Source organism: Pistacia vera, unplaced genomic scaffold (genome assembly GCF_008641045.1).
Source record: "Pistacia vera cultivar Batoury unplaced genomic scaffold, PisVer_v2 Contig89, whole genome shotgun sequence".
NCBI lineage: Eukaryota > Viridiplantae > Streptophyta > Magnoliopsida > Sapindales > Anacardiaceae > Pistacia > Pistacia vera.
Window position 1 is genome coordinate 760,224 of NW_022196767.1, and position 20,548 is coordinate 780,771.

The window sequence follows — 20,548 nt, forward strand, 5'->3', positions numbered from 1 at the left end:
ATTGTTTCATTTAACGGAAATGATATGCTACATGATATTGCTTCAGAGCCTCTCCTTTTTGGCCCTTTATGCAGGAAAGCCATTTCAACCAGTATCCATCTCATGGCAATCGCTCAGACATTGTGAGGTCACCAGGAATTGGAGAAGAGATGAGCGAGACCCAGAAAAAAAAGGATGTTTTCCGGCCGTCCTTGCTTGATATGGAAACTAGTCGCCGTGACCGTTGGCGTGATGAAGAAAGAGACACTCATTCCTCAATTCGCAAAGATCGCTGGAGGGATGGAGATAAAGAGCACGGTGAGGCCCGCAGGATGGATAGATGGACAGAAAATTCTTCCATACGGCACTATGGTGAACTGCGCCGGGCTCCCTCTGAAAGGTGGACTGAGTCAGGTAACAGGGATACCAATTATGATCAACGGCGTGAGAGCAAATGGAACACACGCTGGGGGCCTGATGATAAAGAGACAGATGGTTTACGTGACAGATGGATTGACTCTAGTAAAGATGGTGACATGCCTGTTGATAAAGGATTGTCTCATGCTTCTAGTCATGGAAAGGATGAGAGGGATGGGGATAGTTATCGACCCTGGAGATCTAACTCATTACAAAGTCGAGGAAGGGGAGACCCTGCTCATCACCATTCTCTAACACCTAACAAACAGGTTCCTACATTTTCCTACAGCCGGGGACGTGGGGAAAGCACTCCTCCTATTTTTTCTTCTGGTCGTGGAAAGCTGAATTCCAGTGGGAGCTTTATGAACAGTGTTTCTACCCATTCTCAGCCTCTGGGAATTCTCTCTGACAAGGTTGAAAGTAGCCATGGAGAATATCGTGCATTAAGATATAGTAGAACGAAATTGCTTGATGTGTATAGGGTGACTGATATGAGATCATATCGGAAACTCTTAGAAGGGCTTGCACAGGTGCCTTCTCTCACGCAGGAAGATCCAGTAGAGCCTCTTGCGTTTTGTGCACCGAATCCTGAAGAAATGGTAATTTGTGTGTTTGCAAACTTTTTTTGTAAATAGTATTTGACACTTTCTCCAGTTGTTTTATTTGCTTCACTTTTTGAATAGGTTATATTAAAAGGAATTGACAAAGGGGACATCATAAGTAGTGGCGCACCTCCGGTATCAAAAGATGGAGCTGTTGGGCGGAACTCAGTTGATTTTACTCCATCAAGGCGAACCAAGCATGGTAGCCACTTTTGTGAAAGATACATTACTTTATATTTATGCATTTATTTAGGTAGGAAGTTAATGTGTATTGTAATTGGCTTGTCTGAGCAGACAGTAAAGAAGATTTACCACTTGCTGTTGAAGATTATAAAGATGAAAGTTCTGACAATTCTAAGGGTGGTTATGCAAATTACTCAGATGGTTCATCACAAGACAGGCAGACGCACAATTATGGGTCCAACTCAAAGATGGAAACCGTCCAAGATCGGAAGGCTTACCCTGACAAGTTTAGAGCTGAAGGTACATTGACATAGAAAGCAGATTTTGTATACTATCATCTTATTTGATGCAGGGCAGTCCTGATCATATATCATTTCACCAAGAGATCTGAATTTACTGTTATCAGATTATTTCAGTCGTGCAGCCTGTCTTTAGTGTTTTTTTTTTTTTTTTTTTTTTTTTTTAAAGTAATAGAGAAAAAGATTATATTTTCTATTTGGGTTGTTTGGGCATTAGTTGATGGTGTGTCCTGCCACTTCTGTGTATAGTTTATGATGATATGACAAAAGTGCCTTGCATTTAAAGTTGTGCTTTGCAACGTGGTTTTAATTTGATGCTTTTCTGTGCAGCTTTTAGAGAAGACAGTGGTCCTTTTAGAAAGGCTGATGCCATCCATAGGGAATCGAGTGTTCAGGAGAATAATTCTGTCCATTCTGGTGCTGTATGGAGAGCCTCATCACTGGGTGATCGGTCACATATGGCTTCACATGTTCGAAAGGACATTCCAAGTGATGTTAAGTCAATAACCTCTGACATGGCCTGGTCACAGCCACAGAAGGATACCACTAACCATTGGGATGGTGATTTGGCTAAATGGCAGACCAGTGAAGATTCTGTTCTTAAAAGGCAGGCATCAATAGTTATGGACAGGGAGAAGGAAGCCATGAAACTCTCACAGCCCTCTCCGGAAGAACTAATACTATATTACAAAGATCCTCAGGGTGAGATTCAAGGACCTTTTAGTGGGATTGATATCATTGGATGGTTTGAAGCTGGGTATTTTGGTATAGATTTGCTAGTTCGTGTTGCAAGTGCATCGAAGGACTCGCCATTTTCACTACTTGGTGATGTTATGCCCCATTTACGAGCTAAAGCCAGACCACCACCAGGATTTAATGTGCCAAAACAGAATGAAATCACAGATGCATCGAGTAGAGCAAACTACAGTGGCTTTGATGTGATGAGAAATGAGACAAGGCATAAAGATGGTTCGACTACAGAAGCTGAAAATAGGTTCTTGGAGTCACTGATGGGAGGTAATATGAGCCATTTGCCTCAAGGTAGGTCTTTCTCCCATGAAAAAGTTTAACCTGGTTGTGCACGATGGAATTATTAATCTTTTTGAATTTAAATATAGGGAAAAAAAATCATTCTCACTTATCTGATAGTAATAAGTTATAGTTAATATTAAAAACTGATGGTTATGATTGTTTTGTAGGTTTTCAAGGTTACATTGGAAATAATACCTCCAGTGTTGTTCCCCCATCTGGATTAGATGGTTCAAATGACCCATACCTTGTGGCCAAGAGAATGACACTTGAGCAGCAGAGGTCTTTACCCAGTCATTATCCATACTGGCCAGGGAGAGATGCTACATCTATGGCTTCAAAGTCAGATATGGTCTCTGAATCTCCAACTCCTGCAAAACTCTTATCTTCAGTAACTGATAGTTCTCGCCCACTTCATTCCCAGAGTAATGAGTTGATGTCCATCCTTCAAGGCTTGTCGGACAGGTCTGGCACTAGCATAAACAATGGTGTTCCTGGTTGGTCAAATTTTTCTGTCCAAGGTGGTGGCTTGGATCCACTTAAGAATAAAATTGAGTTGCATCATGCTCAAAGCTTGCCTCCTCAAGCCCCCTTTGGTATTCAGAAACAGAGGCTGCAAACACAGAACCCAACTTCCTTAATAAATTTATTAGGTCAAACTATGGAGAATCCTGGTGGTATCCCTGCTGGTATCTCCACACCTGAAAAGGTACTTTCATCTGGTTTACCACAAGATCCTCAACTATTAAGTATGTTGCAGCAGCAGTATTTATTGCAGGCACAATCCCAGTCATCTGTTCCAGCACAGCAGCTGCTGTTGTTAGATAAGTTATTGTTGCTTAAGCAGCAACAGAAACAGGAAGAGCAGCAACAGTTACTGCGGCAACAACAGTTGCTCTCTCAGGTTCTGTCAGATCATCATTCTCATCAAGTTTTTGGTGAGCAGTCACTTGCACAGTTACAGGCTGGTATAGCAACAGGGAATGCATCTGTTGACTCTTCTCGGCTTCAACCATCACAGGAGTTGTTTCAGAGTGGTTTGCAGATACCAGTTCCTAAGACCCAAGATGAACGTACCTCAGACTTCCTGAATTTGCCCCCGCAAGTCTTGCAGGATGTAAGTCATGCTGGTGTGTCTGAAGCCTCTGTCTTACATTTGGCACATCAGATGCTTAATCATCCAAACTGGGGTGCTACTCTTCCAGAACAAATAGATGATATCCATCAGAAAGAACCATTGGCAGCCTCAACAGTCACTGAAGGCTTTTCCTTGCTAGAGACCATGAACAAGTCTCTGCAGGAGTCATCTCTGGTGCAGAAACCTCTCCTTGCTTCAGAATGTCATGCTCCTGTTACCCTTGAGAAGGCATCAGAAGACACTTGGAAGACTAATGAACATGTCAGGGTTGCAACATTGGAGGGTGCTGTGGACTCTGTGCCTTCGGAGGCCCATGAAATGTCTGTTACTGTACCATCTACCGATACTTGTGAGAATAAACTATCTGTGCCTGAGCTTGTCAATGATGTGACAGCTCCAGTAGATATTGCTCCTGAGGGACTGCAGGTTGAAAGCAAAAGAAGCAATGATGGACCCTCTGTGGTGACAGAATCGAAGAATGTTGAAGTTAATGAGGTCAAGAAAACTTCTGAAAAGAGGTCGAGAAAGCAGAAGTCTAACAAGTCACACTCTTCTGACCAATCAAAGGGAGCATCAAAAACTTTGTCTTTGCAGCAATCTAAGCTATCTGAAACAGAGGGAGCGACTACTGCTGACACAAAGTTTGAAACAAACAATGGTGCCAGAGAAACACAGCATGGACCATCTCTACAAAAGACAAGAGAGAGCAGCCCTGGGTTTGCTTCTGCAGAAAATCCGGATTCTCAAAATGCCAAGGGCTTACTACCTGAAAGGATTTCCAAGGATGATGTTGAAATCGTGGAAACCAAGGATGAATCCAGATTGGTTGGGTCTGTCTCAGTGCAGAACAGCCAATTACATTCTGGGCAAAGAGCTTGGAAACCTGCTCCTGGTTTCAAGCCTAAGTCATTATTGGAAATTCAACAGGAAGAACATAGGAAAGCACAGGCAGAATTGGTGGTGTCTCAAATCACTACTTCTGTCAACTCTATCAATTTGGCATCTCCTTGGGCTGGGGTCGTTGCCAATTCAGACCCAAAAGGTTCTGTGGAAATTCATAAAGATGTAGGCACTACTGTGTTAAATGTGGAGAAACCTGAAATTTCTCCAAATACAAAGAACAAGAAGAGCCAGTTACATGATCTTTTGGCAGAAGAAGTTTTGGCAAAGTCCAGTGAAGGAGTTGTGGATGCTGCTCTTGACAGTAAGTTTGGTTTGCCGGGCTTGCAGGATACTGCAATGCATGGTGAATCTGTAGATGATGGTAGTTTTATCGAGGCCAAAGAAACTAAAAAGAGTCGTAAAAAGTCTGCCAAAGCCAAGGGTGCTGGAGCTAAGGTCTCAGCACCTACTGATGTTCCTGTTGGTACGAGTCCCATTGAGAAAAGTAAGAACACTCGTTATGTACAGGCGGAGAAGGAGGTATTGCCTGCAATACCATCGGGACCATCTTTGGGAGATTTTGTCCTATGGAAGGGGGAGTCTGCTAATCCTTCCTCTGCTCCTGCCTGGTCTTCTGACTCCAAGAAGATCTCTAAACCTACATCATTGCGGGACATCCAAAAAGAGCAGAGGAAGAAGATTTCTTCTTTGCAGTCCCAGAATCAGATACCAACTCCTCAAAAATCCCAGCCAACTCAGGCTGCTGATGGTAGTAATATGTCATGGTCACTTTCTGCGTCTCCATCTAAGGGTGCTTCTCCAATCCAGATAAATTCCCGTTCTGCCTCTCAGTCAAAATATAAAGGAGATGACGATCTATTCTGGGGCCCAATTGATCAATCAAAGAAAGAAACTAAACAGTATGATTATTATCTTCCCTTTTTTTTTTTTTTTTTTTGTTTGCCTGACTGTAGATTCCACCTAACCAGATTGAATTGATGCTTTCTGTAATTTGATCCATAGATCTTTTACCGCTTGTCCCATTGCAATAGATCTACCTAGTTAAGCTGTTCCTTTGGGAATAAAACTAATAATATTTACTGAGGTTTTACACTATCCAAAGTATGGTCATATAATTGTTTTAACATGAATAATGACTAATGCTTGTTTTGATTTAATTTCTTACTCTGAGAATGACAGTATAATAATTGACATTGATTGATCAATTGTAATTACTGGTTTTGATTGTTTTAATTTTTGATTTTAAAAAAAAAAAAAAAAAGAGCACCTAGATAACAGTATAAGATGAAACTAATTGTTTTCCTCTTCTTGTAAACAGGGTAGATTTTCCTCAGCTATCAAATCAGGGCAGTTGGGGGACCAAAAACACTCCTGTAAAATCAGCTCCAGGCGGGTCCTTGAACCGACAAATATCTATGGGTGGCAGAACTGCTGAGCGCACTCTTTCATCTTCACCTGCTTCTGCTCAGTCTTCCCATAAAGGGAGAAAAGATAGCATGGCCAAGTATTCAGGTAAATGTATTGTAAACTTGAGGATCTTTTTCATTAATCAAAGATAGGAATTAACGTTTCCTGTTCTTTTAATACTTTGCAGAGGCCACAGACTTCAGAGATTGGTGTGAGAGTGAGTGTGTTAGGCTTATTGGGACAAAAGGTATCATGTTTCTTCTTTCTGGTTTGTGTCTTAAATTTAATTGTTAGTGGTATTAGTATCAAGTTGTGGTGTAGGCAGCAAAATAGGAGGGATTACGTTGTGTTTTGTGGTAGCTGTAGATGATCATTTTTATTTTTCCTGACATTTTCATCCTAAACTAACTACCAGTATAAATATCTTTGAAGGACCAGAAGGCTGACTATGACTAAAATGGAGGGTTTTCTTAGGTGTTTTGTTTCAGCACCTTGAAAATAGTGCATATTTGTTCCTTCAGCTGTTTGAAAATAGTTTAAAGTTTTAAAGCTGTTTAAGAATCTAAAAATAGTTGGTGCATGAGTTTTAGATGTTTCAATTGTCCAGTGGCCTACGGTGTGTTTTTTTGTTTTTTGGTGTGTTCTAATGAATGTCATTTCTTTTTCTTGCTAGACACAAATTTCTTGGAATTTTGTTTGAAGCAGTCCAGATCAGAAGCTGAGATGCTTCTGATAGAGAACCTTGGATCATTTGATCCGGATCATGAGTTTATTGACAAGTTTCTTAACTACAAGGAGTTATTACCTGCTGATGTACTTGAAATTGCCTTTCAAAGTCGGAATGATCGGAAGGTCACTGGGTTTGGTGCCGGAGATATGAGTTCTGACAATGCTGGTGTTGGAGACTATGACCGTGATGATACGGTTGGCCCTGATGGGTCATCAAAGGGAGGAGGCAAGAAAAAAGGGAAGAAAGGAAAGAAGGTTAGTCCGGCAGTTTTGGGATTCAGTGTTGTCAGTAACCGTATCATGATGGGGGAGATTCAGTCGGTGGAGGAGTAGTAGGAGATGTAAATACATTTGGCTTAACTGTTTTGTAAATGTTTTTTCAATTTAGCTTTTTTTTTTTTTGGGTTATAGAGCGACAGCTGCAGTACTAAATCAATCTGCTCAAGCGATTTTGTTAAGTTATATTCTCGCGGTAGAGTTCTTTGTTATTTTTGGTCATAGAACAATCATGCGAGTTTTTTTTTTCACCATCAAATTAACAAAACTTTTATTGATTTCTATCCTACTTAGCATTTTCTATTTCTAGTTCGCTGTTTAATATTCTTAAATCAATATCACCATGAGGGTACGGCTAAGGTAAATCTGCTGAAGTTGCGGTTCTCGTATGCACCTATAATAATTTCATTCAACTTTGTCATTTTATGACATTTTTTATCCAATGAAGAGTTGTTGGTTATGACTTACGATTATAAAATCCCCTATTTGTCATTCATATATTCAGGATGGCTGACTTTGAGCTGCTGACATGCCCATTTTCCCCCTTATTATGTGGACGGTGAATCATCAATAAATCACGGGGAGTTGACTAATTAGAAATCACTATGACCATTGACCGGAACTCAAGTTTTCATCAGACTTCTCATAATCGTCTCCTGTCACCTCTTATAATATGTTTTTTTTTTCCTTTTTAAACTTTTCTCAGAATGTATACAACTGAAGTGAAGTTTGTGCGGCAAAAGCAGATCATATAAGATAAACGTAGCCATGAAGATCATTATTCATTACAATTGTCAGACATTCTTGTAAATTCTTATTAAAAGGTAATGTGATATTCATACATTACAAGCAACGCTCTGGGCTAAGATTAAGATACAACAGATTAATTGACCAGAACCTCAGTTTCAGCCAAGAAGGTTGCAATTGTGAATATAATTAACCTAATTAGATTGCATAAAATTGACGGCTTTGCCATCTTCATGTTGAAATCAGAGGTTTCCACACTTCGTATTTCTAGCTACTCTTGGCTTTCATCAGCTACCTTCCCATCATTTCCTGTTTGTCTGAAACTCTGTATACCATAAATCAATGAAAATTTAATCAACGCACATTTGATGCTCACTCAAATAACACTGAAAGGCCATATGATTACCAATATGTTAATCTGAAGAATGGGTGCGTTCTGTAATCACCTCTTCTTTTACCTTTGATACGAATTTCAAACATTTTACAAATTTAATCCAGTATTATCTGTTTCACCGTGGAAATAACTATTAAGATTTTATCTTATTTGGTACTCCCAAGCTACATAAATTAAAATTATTTAATCAGGAAAAATTTATTCACTGGGTCAAATACTCAAATTGATGGTTTATTAAACTTGAGAAGTATTAGAAATCATTTGCCTGGATAAAGAAGCAATTTACAAATTCTATTTCTACTTGTGGACTTTAGGAAAGAAGAACAAAAATAAGAAGCACGAAGGAGACCACTACTAACCGTGGATTCAAGACTGGAAGTGGGTCAAGATTGAGGGAACGCAAGGACATCTTGGCAATCTCCGAAACGGCAAAGTCTCGGACACCCGGAACATCACTTGTCAAGTACTCGTAAGCAGCTTCAAAGGCCTCTGACCAAAAACGAGGCAAACGAACATTAGTGCCATGCGTGTACACATCCCACATTCGCCTCACCATCTTCTTTCTCTCCTCTACTTCCTATTAACATTTAGACAACCACAACAACAACCAAAAAAACAAAAAAAAAAAAAACCCATCAAAGAAAATGAATTATTAGCAAATAGCAAGATCACAGAAAGAGATATTGCATACGAGGATGTCAAGATCGCGGTGGATAGAGAAGTCGACGTCATCAGAGAATCTGGTAAGGTTACCGGAGGACCATTTGAGAGAAACAGAGCCGGTGAACATAGACCAGAAGGCGAGGAGGAGGATAGCAGATAAAACCCAGAACTTGTAACCACTAATACCAAACAAAGAAGCAGATAAGGGCCTATCTTTCTTCGATAAACTTGTTGTAGAAGTAGAAGTAGAAGAAGCTGGCGGTGAAGAATCGTTCTTCATTTGGGTTAGGTTAATCCTTTAATCAATAGAAATTTGTTTAGGAAAAGGTGGGAGTAGATTGAGGTATCAGGTATTGAATGGAGCTTGGAGTGTAGCATTGAGAGAAGAGAATTATTTGAGTAGTTGGTGATCTGTCTATTATGTTCACATTGAGAATGACGGGCCTCGTTATCTTTCAACCACCGACTGGGCTCTCTACGTATTTCGTATACTAAAGTAGTAAATGTAAATCACAATAAACATACATTCCTTATTTGTAATCTTAATTCATAAAAGATGTCTTTTAATTTGGAATGCCAACAATTATTTATATCAATTTCTCACTGGAGGAATTTTTGGTGGTACAGATCGCAGCTTCATGACATCGGCTCGGCATCATAGTAAAAGACCTACTTAATTTTCATAGGCCAAACGATTTGTGCATATCTAAAGTTTTCCGTAATGATAAAGTGGTACCTAAAATATTTAGAAACGATAAACAGGTACCTTCCGTCATAATCTGTTAGTGATTTCTGTTTGTTAATAGTGAAAAGACTAAAATACCCTTAAAAGTTTGATATTTTAGTTTTTTATAAAATTAAAATTTTCTAAAAAACCCTTAGGTTTGCTAATTTAATTAAACACCTCATATATAAAAAGTTTGTTAAATGACAAAAACACCCCCACCACCTGTAGTGCCAGATTTCGGCCACCACCACCAGAATCTGGACTGAAATTGTGTTACGACACAGACCCGTCGGATCTATGTCGTAACGCGTCGATCTGGCCTTTTCCGGTCAGATCCGTGGCTGATCTGACCGAAAAAGGCCAGATCTATGACCAGATCTGGCCGTCAACGCCGTAGATGGAGTTTTGCGGCCTCGACGGCCAGATCAGCCACGAATATGGCCGGAAAAGGCCAGATCTGGTCGTCAAGGCCTTAAAACTCCATCTGCTGTATTAACGGCTAGATCTGGACGAAAAAGGCCAGATTAACACAATTTCCCGACCAGATTCTGGCAGTGGTGGCCAGAATCTGGCATTGCGGGTGGTGGGGGTGTTTTTGTCATTTAACAAACTTTTTATATATAGGGGTGTTTAGTTAAATTAGAAAAACTTAGAGGGTTTTTTAGAAATTTTTAAATTTATAAAAAACTAAAATATCAAACTTTCAAGGGCACTTTAGTATTTTCACTATTAACAAACAGAAATCACTAACAGATCATGACGGAAGGTACGTGTTTGTCATTTCTAAACCTTTTAAGTACCACTTTGTTATTACGATAAACTTTAGATATGCGCAAGTCGTTCGGCCATTTTCATATAGAATATTTTAAAAGATTTCCAGTTACATATATGGCAGAACTGCCTTAGTCAACAGCTAAATTAGGCAGACAAGAACTCAAAGAAGGGTGGATATGTTACCAACCTCCATCAGATTGGTACCTTAACTAAAAAAATATCGCACTGTTAACTGAAACTTACTATGTTATTAACAACAGATTAGGTAAACACAATTTAGGTAAATTTGACATTTGTTCTTTTTTTGATGAAATCCGTTACAATTTGTCAACAAAGCACTATGACAAGTCAAAACCAACTTTTTTTTTTGTGTTTTTTTTATGATCAAATATCCGAACAGCTTATTAACTAATCCCCAAGGTCGTTAAACATCTTACAAACCTAATGTTCTAAGATATACTACAAATGTGATAGATAATCTCAAAATTAGAACAAAAAAAGTATAAAAATACAAACTTTCTTAACTGTCATGCCAACCCCTTAGGGTCTGCTTGGGAGTTTTTTTCACTGGTTTTGAGATGTTCTAAAACCATTATTTGTCATATTTTTTATGCCAAAGTATAATGTATTTTTAAGGGGTTTATAAAACACCCAAAATCAGGGTGTTTTAGTTGGTTTTAAAATTTTTATTTCACAAATATCTTATCTACTATAGAACTATCCCAATTATATCAAAAAAAAAAAAATTGAACATATTATGCACGTCTCCAATCATATTAAATATAAAATAATTTTAAGTAATTATTAAAATCTCATTTCTAGATGTTTTCTTGGAGAAGTAGAGCTATAATTTTTCAATCATTCTAGATATTACAAAGATATAAAATACTAATAAGTAGAAAACAAATAAAAAACTTTTTACCTTGTAATTGAAAAAACAAAAATTTCAAACACAAGTTAAGTGTTTTAAAAATCGCTACTAAAAACCTCTCAAAACCGATACGATGGTTTACCTTTCTAACCATTACTATGAAACTCCCAAGTGAACCCTCAAGGTTTAATATAATAAACTTCAACACATTTAACTCATTCACCCAATAACAGCGAAACTACAGTTATTAACAAGAGGAAAAACTTTAATTTGTAATTGCATGTATATTACATTCTGAACTTTCAAGTACAAACTGTCAAGCTCAATATCTGATACATTCCAACAAGTCACCCATCTAGTTTCAGAGGCCCAAAGATTAATCTTGAAGAACCAAATACCACAGTCCACAGATGCCCAAAGCTCCCTTCGTTCGCAGAATTCCGAATTTAAGAAAATTTCAACTGTCCTTTCAACTCTTCTTACAACATTTGACCATGATTTTATATGGCATCAAAAATTTGATGCTCCTAGTCTCTTACCCATTTACGGTAATGCCAGGACGAAAGAATTTTATGAAGTATACAAGAAACAAATCAATACAAAACCTAATTTTAAGATGTAATCATCAAACATTATTTTACCATCCAATCAGTGATGTGGATACATTAATGACAGACCTTGAAATAAGTTTAGTTTAGTCATACCCAATCTAAACTTAATTATTTTAGTTTCTGATAACAAATAAAGACAGATTATTTGAAACTTCTTTTACAAACAAACGATTATCTTGTTCTTAATTAGAGAAAAACAAAGGATATCCTGTTCTAAATTAGAAATTAGAGAAATACTACCTAGATAACGTATTCTCACAAACTTCTTATTCTCACAAACTTCTTTTACAATTTCAATATGATACTTAGTTAACACTATTGCATCAACTTTCTGTTACATCGAAAGTACAAAATGATTTTAATTGGATCAAAAAGACATCTTCCTCACTAAAAGAATAGAACAACATTGTTTTTTAATAAACAATCATTTCTTATGATCATAAAAAATGATTGTTCACTCAAAGAACAACATTGTTCCTTAAAATCATTCCTTTTCGTTCCTTACGGAGGAAGGATAGTTCTTTATAAAAGAACTATAAAAAAACGATTGTCATTCACTTCTAGTAGTGCCTTAGCGTGTTGAGAAGTAATGTGATTAACAGATTTCTACTATCTCGTTAAAGTTTCAAGGGAAAGTCATGAAATTGGGTTATAAAAATAGCATTTTTCATAAAATTACTCAAAATTCAAACACCAGCCAGGGCTATAAACTGGCAGATAGTTCTTTAAGCTTTAAAGTAGATGAAATCACACAATGTTAGAGCATTAAAAGAATACCAAGTCTCCCTCCCTTTCTTCCGCACAGAAATAAATAGCAAACTACTCTTGGAAAAAAAGCTGGGTGCCAACTTCTCAAATGCTCAACTGAACATAAAACCCTCAACACAATCAAGATTGCTCAGCTGAACATAAGACCTCGACTCAATCAAAAGAAAACAAGAGAATACAACCTAAGCCCTTAACAAATGTCAACAGGCAAATGTTCAGTAAAGCAATTACAGATTTACAGCTTCAGCCCTCTTACCTCATATTGACCAAAAAAAGTTTAAAAAGAAAACATAAATTAATCACTCAGAAGGTGCTAGCATTCATTAAAACGCTTCATATTTCCAACATAGTATAGTAAAGCAACTTCATCATAGCACACAATAAAAGAAAAAAAAAATTGTTGAAAAATCGATAACTACAATTATGTAGTAAACATCAGACTCAGGAGCTTCCACAATGTGGAAATTGCAGACATTCAACACGGCATCAGTGTCAGACCGCCCGTCTGCTTGTTTCTCATCATTGACCAACAACAAACTATGACCTTATAATTAGATCATCAAGTCATCCACCAGAACAGAAAACAAGTCAAATTATAAGAAGGCATCAATAATTAAGAGAGTTGTTGTCTTCACACTAATTCAGTTGTAGTATAATGATTTTTTGTTTATTCACATCATTCGCCTTCCACTCTTATAAAGATACTAATACCAAAATTACTTTTTCTTCTAAGACTAACACAACGTAAGAATAAAAACCGGATAAAATGGCATCAGATAATAAGCGAGTTGTATGTCTACACGGTTCATCAGTTCATATGAAAAGTCTTCATCACTTGCCATATTTCAGAAGAAAAATAACTACAATTATATGCCCAAAAAAAAAAAAAAAAAATTGAAATAAAATGGATATCGGTATGTCCATTGGACACCAAAGCAACTAAGAAATATGCAATGAGCTGGTAAGCCACCTTTGAGTTTCTGCATCAGTTTTATCTCTTTAGCGTTGAATTTTGCCTAACAGGAGAGGGTAAACAGATGCAAAACAAAAAAAAAAAAAAAAAAAAACAAATCATCTTTCTCCTTTGCTATATTCAAATCAGTAAAATTTGATCTGTGAACAATTACAAACAACAACAAAAGAAGAGTAAGAAAAAAGAGATCAAAACATAAGTTGAGAACCCCAAAGGCGACAAATTGAGAGGTAGACGAGTGCTCTGGTGGCTATTAAATAGAGTTTTATGAACTAGGTTTTAGATGCTCCAAAATGAATGTTGTCAATGTTTAACCATGGGCCTTAAAGCCCATTAAAAATAAATTGGGCCCAGAAAAAGGACTGACTGACAACGTGTGTCAGCTATGAATGTAGTGAACAGAGAATTGAGCACACATCACATTTCATCAATAATGCCTCCTTACTTTGTTTAACGTTATTACTTATTACACACAATCATTTGGCTTGCCGGATGACAACCCTAAGTTATTCAGGTCTTATGTTCGATCCTGATACTTAATTGAGTATACATAAGTTAATCTGAACACTTTTAATAAATACGTTTTACACGTTAATTTTTAATATCTTAGGTCTTGTTTTAATAAATAGAATAAATGTTCTGCATGTTTGGTTTATTTTTTATCCCTATTCGAATCCTATTCCCCAATAATGTTTGGTACAATATTCTAAAAATATTACCCCATTTTTTTAATTACATTTAACCCCATAAGTTATAATTTCACTAAAACCCCCTGAAAAAAAGTTTAAAAATTAACAAAAACACCCCATCAATCCACTTGTCAATTCCGGCAACCACCGTCGTTGATAGCCGGAATCTGTACAACGCCTAACTTCCGACCAGAATGGCCGGAAGTTCACCGCTGTGGCCTTTTCCGGCCAGATCCCACCACGGATCTAGCCGGAAAAGGCCAGATCTGGCCGTCACGCCGGCCAAAAATGGCCGTCGTTGACCGAAACGACGGCCACATCTTTGGCCGTCGCTGACGGCCAAAGATGGCCCTCGTTTGGCCTTTTTTCGGCGTGCGACGGCCATACAAACCGTAGCGGCCTTTTCCGGCCAGATCCACCATGGATCTGGCCGGAAAAGGCCATAACGACGTGTTTAGTGGCACAGATCCGACTATTCTGTGCCGTAACGAAATTTTCCGGCCAGATTTCGACGGTGGTGGCCGGAATCTGACATTGCAGATGGTGGGGGTGTTTTTGTCATTTTATATGTTAGGGTCTTTAGTTAAATTAGTAAACCTAAGGGCTTTTTTACAAATTTTTAAAATTTACCTCGTAATACTCCCATATCCAATACCTAATACTATCCCTAAAATCCTATCCAAAATACTAAACCAAACGCACCAACCTATTGTTTTATTCAAGTAAAGGAATCTTAGGCTGCAAACCAAAAGTTATGAGAATTTCCGTGCAATTTTGAAGAGTTCAGTTCTTAAACAATTAAATTTTTTTTTATAAGAAAATAATACCACATATTCATATATATCGTTTAAGAGATTAATCATATAACATTTAACAACAAACAGAGAAAATAACTAAAGATTTTTTCTGGACAAATGAATAAATGAGTCTTGATCTTCCTCACAAGAAACTTTTTGGTCCAATGTGAACCTAAAACAATTTCATAGTTCCTATATATACACACATTAATCTTTGTTTGCAATTATTATTTTTTTAACAAAAATTAGGAAAGAAGAAATCTAGGTGACTGAATGCTCTGTAGCGTCTTGTCCTTTTTTGACTTCAGCAGGCAGAAAGGTTTCGTAGGTTAATCCACAATGTTGAAATCAATACTTCAATCCGCCAAGTCTCTTCAATCTTCCTCTTATGATTATGTGCCCCTCCATACCTGTAAGTGTGGTAACAGTCTTTCCCGTATGTGCTATATTGAGGGAATCAACATATCTATAATCATCAATGGTAGATGCCATGCTCGTCTCCCAAACAACATTATCATTTCCTTTGACGGTCTTCATTCTCACTAATTTGTATCCTCGAATTTAATCAGCAGTCCAGTTCTTGGCTGAAGTAACCCCATACAGTGTGATGGACGATTTAGTGTTAGCTGAATTTTGCGCTTTCAAACGTGAGGAGCAGACTCCAGTTTCAGTACGAAACAAGCTTCATTATCGATCGTCTCCCTCCAATGCATACCCGCATCTAAGAATAAGTTAGCCGTGCACCTGGGGTCCAATCCCTGAATATAAATAACATGGTAATTAGTTAATTGAATGTTATTAACGCAACGAACTATAATCGTGGAAAACGCATCACTGATAACTGTAACATGAATTCTATGCCTATTCAATTCATTAGTTTATAAATTGACAAAAGAAAGTATATAATAAGTATTTGACCTGAAAGAAGCGGCGTAGGGGTCGAGCGGGGCCCCGATGAGCGTGATTGGGTTGAGAAGAGGATTGATTCCATGCAACCTTGCCATTACTACCTGCACTTACCTAAAACCAGCAACAACAAGTTCGAGGCACCACAGGTCGGGGTTTTTTTGGCCATAGCACAAATCCACCGGCCACAAATTGCCTCTTGCGTGCACGCTGTCATCACCCGTGTTGCATTTCTGATCCCTGCATCTTCACCTGCCCCACAGCATACTTGCTACTCACCGTGTTATAGCCGCCTGTCCTCCTGTTGCCGCAACATATTGTTGTACAATAATTTTGCCGTTGAAGCTTCCTGTTTGTTATCAACAAATTAAAACAATAGATTGCGGTGTGGTTTTAGTTGGAAAAAGTATTTTATTTGATTTTTTAACTCTTGAGAGGAAGATAAATAAGGGAACTACACAGCTAGAATCTTTAATGGGGGCGGCTGAAGGGCTATCCAATTGAACCTGAAAAGAGATGAGAGAAGCCAACAGAGTTTGAGCAATGCCATAAACTCATTGTTTGATTTGGCCTGGAGGTATGACGACCATCAGAATAATGGATTGGAGCTTTCATCAATTGACTAATTAGACAACGTAAGCGCGGTGCTGCCCATTTTGATAAACATTTCTTAGGAATAGCACCTCCAGGACTGTATCGAGTCCATCTTCCTTATCATAATTGACAAAGCGTCCTCATATATTGAAAACAAACGAACAAATTTTATTATAAAAAGAATTAAGAAAGAGAAAGAGGATTCCCAGAGAGAAAGTGGAACCTTCTCTTTCTGTGAAGTGGTGGTGATTTTGTTTTTGGTGGAAATACTGCATTGGCAATGAGACGGAAGGTTGATGATTTGTCTCTAAAGGTCTCCTTACGCGTAGGTTTAGGTGGAGGTGCGTGAGGTACGATTTTAGCGGTATAATTTTATCAGTTTAATTTTAGGACACAGCCTAAACTATGCAGTAGCCACCAGGGCCCTTGGATATCCTCTATTTTTACTTTGTAACCATGTGGGATGACATGTCATATATTGAGGGTCTCTATCATAGGATATCTATTTGTTTTGAATTAGATTGTGAGTTTGCTTTCGTGGATGTGGCAACCCACAATTGGGATTAAATACATTGAAGTAATATCTAGTTTTTCAGTGCTTGACTTTCTGGACTTTGGATTGACCACCACCAACATCCATCAAGATCTTATTCTTCTTTTGTAATTATATTTATCTTGATCCACCCGATCTAGCCGGCCACAATTTCTATTTCATCAAAGAAAAATGTGTTTTCTTATAAATGACCCAATATGTTATTGTCCGCTTTGCCACAGGGGTTGTATTTTTGTTTTTGGCTTTGGGCCCAAAACATGTATGTTGGGTTAAAACCTATAGTCTCATATATACACGCACTCTCTTTCACAAAACGATATAGGACTTCACAATACACCTTTTATCGTGATTGTGCTGATAACATGTTAAAATGGTCCACATAATATTGTCTGTTTTTGCGCTACAAGTCGCCATAGTTTTGTTTTTTAGCTTTTAGGCCAAAACGTGTCATATTGGGTTAGCCTATGACCCCGTATATCATGCCCCTCTCACAATGAGGGCTTCACACAGTTTCTGAGTTAATTCGCAGTGGAATAGTTTCGGGTTCCTAATGGCACAATTGATGTGAAACAACTGTACTTTCTATTCTCTGGACTAATCAGGAACCCAAAAGCGAGATATATCTAAACAACCTAGATCAAGTAGAATGAGGCTGGTTTAGGCCAGTTGAACCCCAAACTTTTCAACTTTCCGAGGCCATTTACCCAAATTCCGCTAGGATGGTGCGTCGGTGAGACTGAAGAAGTCAAATTGTTGTGCTTATTCTTGCAGAATTTAATGTTTTGTTTCTAAGTGATTGTTTTTCTTGTCTACCATGATGCTGCGACACATATGGACTGCCGCGTCCTGATCTGACCTGAGTTTTGTCTTCTTTTTCACATGAGAGATTGATTGAAAACGAGATACGAATTTTAAGATTTATTGTAAAAATTGAAAATGTTTTTCAGCAGCTGTGAACGCGCCCGGAATTGGTCAATGCACGCCTGGAGACACCCTTTCCGTTTCACTGACGGCATTTCCGGGTTTTTTTTTTTTTTTTCTTTCATAATTTATCCAAGTTTTTGATTAGGTCTTATATTATAATAAGGAAGTCAAATTTTCAAGGTTTGTCATGTTTCATAACTATGATCCAATTGACACACGAATTGTTGATTCGTTATATACAGAGTGAGGTTAGATTTTGTGTTCCTTCATACTGTTTATGGTCCCTTGGAGTTCCATTGAAGAATTTCCAAGTTTAAGATGGGTATATATAGCATTTCAAAATTTATGATCATATATAATCCTTATAGATCTAAATTAAATTTGTAAATTCAAATAAAACCAATTGAAGTAAAAATCTATTGGGGATCCTAATTAATTTCTTTTAGTTGTTAGGTGGAGGCCCCTTCAGCCATTACCATCATGAGGAGAAACTTGCTTACATTTTTTAGGACAATGTGGAAAAGAAAATGACAGGATAGAATTTCTTTTAAAACAATTTTTCTCAGGGGCAACTAATAACTATCCCACAGGGACATTAGCTTGTACTACTTTTACATTTAAAGGAGAATTGAACCTGTAGGTAAAACCATGCACAATCCTTTGGTTCGTCTTTACCGTTCAACTACCCATATTGGGTTAAAACTAATTAACACTTTCCCTGGTATGAGAAATTTAAAATAAGCATCGCTCAAGGCAATTACTAACATTTAACATTGGGTCTGTGTTTTTGAAAATCCCACACTCAAAAGGAAGAGTATTTTCTTTTTTTTTTAATCATTAAAGTAAACAAAAGCAAAAAGCAAATTAATTACTGTTAGAAGTTGAATTTGTCAAACATCATCCCAATAGTGGGTTATTATGGTGTATATAAATGATTGAGCTCCGTCCTCCCTTGAGTTAGCTTTAAGCTCACTTTAACATAGTATCAGAGTCACGTTTGTTTCTCTTCCCTCTTTGGTTTGGGCAATGATGGGCTTGGACCCTAGTCTTGCACGTCAAGCGTGAGGGAGGGTGTTAGAAGTTGAATTTGTCTTATATCGTCCACTATATTGAGAAAATAATGGGTTTGGACCCCGGCCTTGCACACCAAGCGTAAGGGAGAGTGTTAGAAGTTGAATTTATCCTACATCGTCCCAATAGTGGGTTGTTATAGTGTATATAAGTGATTGGACTCCCTCCTCCCTTGAGCTAACTTTTGAGAGTGAGTTCTACCCGAACCTACTTTAACACCGATTTAACATTCACCTTATTTTCAATTAGTTTCAGGTGTTAATGAGAATCATTCAAAGTCACCTGAAAGCAACCGATTTATTCNGAAATTGGGTTATAAAAATAGCATTTTTCATAAAATTACTCAAAATTCAAACACCAGCCAGGGCTATAAACTGGCAGATAGTTCTTTAAGCTTTAAAGTAGATGAAATCACACAATGTTAGAGCATTAAAAGAATACCAAGTCTCCCTCCCTTTCTTCCGCACAGAAATAAATAGCAAACTACTCTTGGAAAAAAAGCTGGGTGCCTAAACTTCTCAAATGCTCAACTGAACATAAAACCCTCAACACAATCAAGATTGCTCAGCTGAACATAAGACCCTCGACTCAATCAAAAGAAAACAAGAGAAATTACTAACCTAAGCCCTTAAAACAAATGTCAACAGGCATAATGTTCAGTAAAGCAATTACAGATTTACAGCTTCAGGCCCTCTTACCTCATATTGACCAAAAAAAGTTTAAAAAGAAAACATAAATTAATTCAGCTCAGAAGGTGCATAGCATATCATTAAAACGCTTCATATTTCCAGACATAGTATAGTAAAGCAACTTCATCATAGCACACAATAAAAGAAAAAAAAAAAACTGTAAAAACAATTGTTGAAAAAATCGATAACTACAATTATGTAGTAAACATTCAGACTCAGAGAGCTTCCACAAGTGGGAAATTGCAGACATTCAACACGGCATCAGTGTCAGACCGCCCGTCTGCTTGTTTCTCATCATTGACCAACAACAAACTATGACCATATAATTAGATCATCAAGTCATTCACCAGAAACAGAAAACAAGTCAAATTTAGATAAAGAAGGCATCAGATAAATTAAGAGAGTTGTTGTCTTCACACTAAATTCAGTGTGTAGTATAAGTGATTTTGTTTATTCACATCATTCGCCTTCCACTCTTATAAAGATACTAATACCAAAATTACTTTTTCTTCTAAGACTAACATCAACGTAAAGAATAAAAAACCGGACAAAATGGCATCAGATAATAAGCGGAGTTGTATGTCTACACGGTTCATCAGTTCATAATGAAAAGTCTTCATCACTTGCCATATTTCAGAAGAAAAAATAACTACAATTATATGCCCAAAAAAAAAATTGAAATAAAATGGATATCGGTATGTCCATTTGACACCAAAGCAACTAAGAAATATGCAATGAGCTGGTAAGCCAACCTTTGAGTATCTGCATCAGTTTTATCTCCTTCAGCGTTGAATTTTGCCTAACAAGGAGAGGGTAAACAGATGCAAAAAAAAAC

General features: G+C 37.5%; 2 protein-coding genes, 3 non-coding genes and 1 pseudogene across 6 annotated transcripts; 1 reads left to right on the forward strand and 5 right to left on the reverse strand.

Annotated features, from left to right (window-relative positions):
- Positions 1-53: 53 nt before the first annotated feature.
- On the forward strand, positions 54-7,246 carry LOC116119452 (protein ESSENTIAL FOR POTEXVIRUS ACCUMULATION 1). The gene is made up of 8 exons (XM_031405401.1): positions 54-995; positions 1,080-1,200; positions 1,293-1,481; positions 1,811-2,521; positions 2,680-5,449; positions 5,869-6,062; positions 6,145-6,204; positions 6,631-7,246. The coding sequence occupies exons 1-8, from the start codon at positions 69-71 to the stop codon at positions 7,017-7,019; spliced, it is 5,361 nt and encodes a 1,786-aa protein (XP_031261261.1). The 5' UTR covers positions 54-68; the 3' UTR covers positions 7,020-7,246.
- Positions 7,247-7,753: 507 nt separating this feature from the next.
- Positions 7,754-9,198, reverse strand: LOC116119432. 2 transcript variants are annotated; one of them, XM_031405381.1, is made up of 3 exons: positions 8,795-9,198; positions 8,463-8,680; positions 7,754-8,026 (listed from the first exon to the last, which is right to left on the reverse strand). In XM_031405381.1, the coding sequence occupies exons 1-3, from the start codon at positions 9,044-9,046 to the stop codon at positions 7,981-7,983; spliced, it is 516 nt and encodes a 171-aa protein (XP_031261241.1). In that variant the 5' UTR covers positions 9,047-9,198; the 3' UTR covers positions 7,754-7,980. The 2 variants fall into 2 exon arrangements, with proteins under 2 accessions (XP_031261241.1, XP_031261242.1); XM_031405382.1 differs by having other exon boundaries at positions 7,754-8,034; positions 8,795-9,194.
- Positions 9,199-13,282: 4,084 nt separating this feature from the next.
- On the reverse strand, positions 13,283-13,360 carry LOC116119464. The gene has a single exon (XR_004126398.1). It is a non-coding gene; the product is annotated as a small nucleolar RNA R16 (small nucleolar RNA).
- A 1,877-nt stretch (positions 13,361-15,237) lies between these two features.
- Positions 15,238-16,592, reverse strand: LOC116119454 (annotated as a pseudogene).
- A 3,500-nt stretch (positions 16,593-20,092) lies between these two features.
- LOC116119465 lies at positions 20,093-20,184 on the reverse strand. The gene has a single exon (XR_004126399.1). It is a non-coding gene; the product is annotated as a small nucleolar RNA R16 (small nucleolar RNA).
- Positions 20,185-20,264: 80 nt separating this feature from the next.
- Positions 20,265-20,344, reverse strand: LOC116119463. The gene has a single exon (XR_004126397.1). It is a non-coding gene; the product is annotated as a small nucleolar RNA R16 (small nucleolar RNA).
- Between the last annotated feature and the right edge of the window lie 204 nt (positions 20,345-20,548).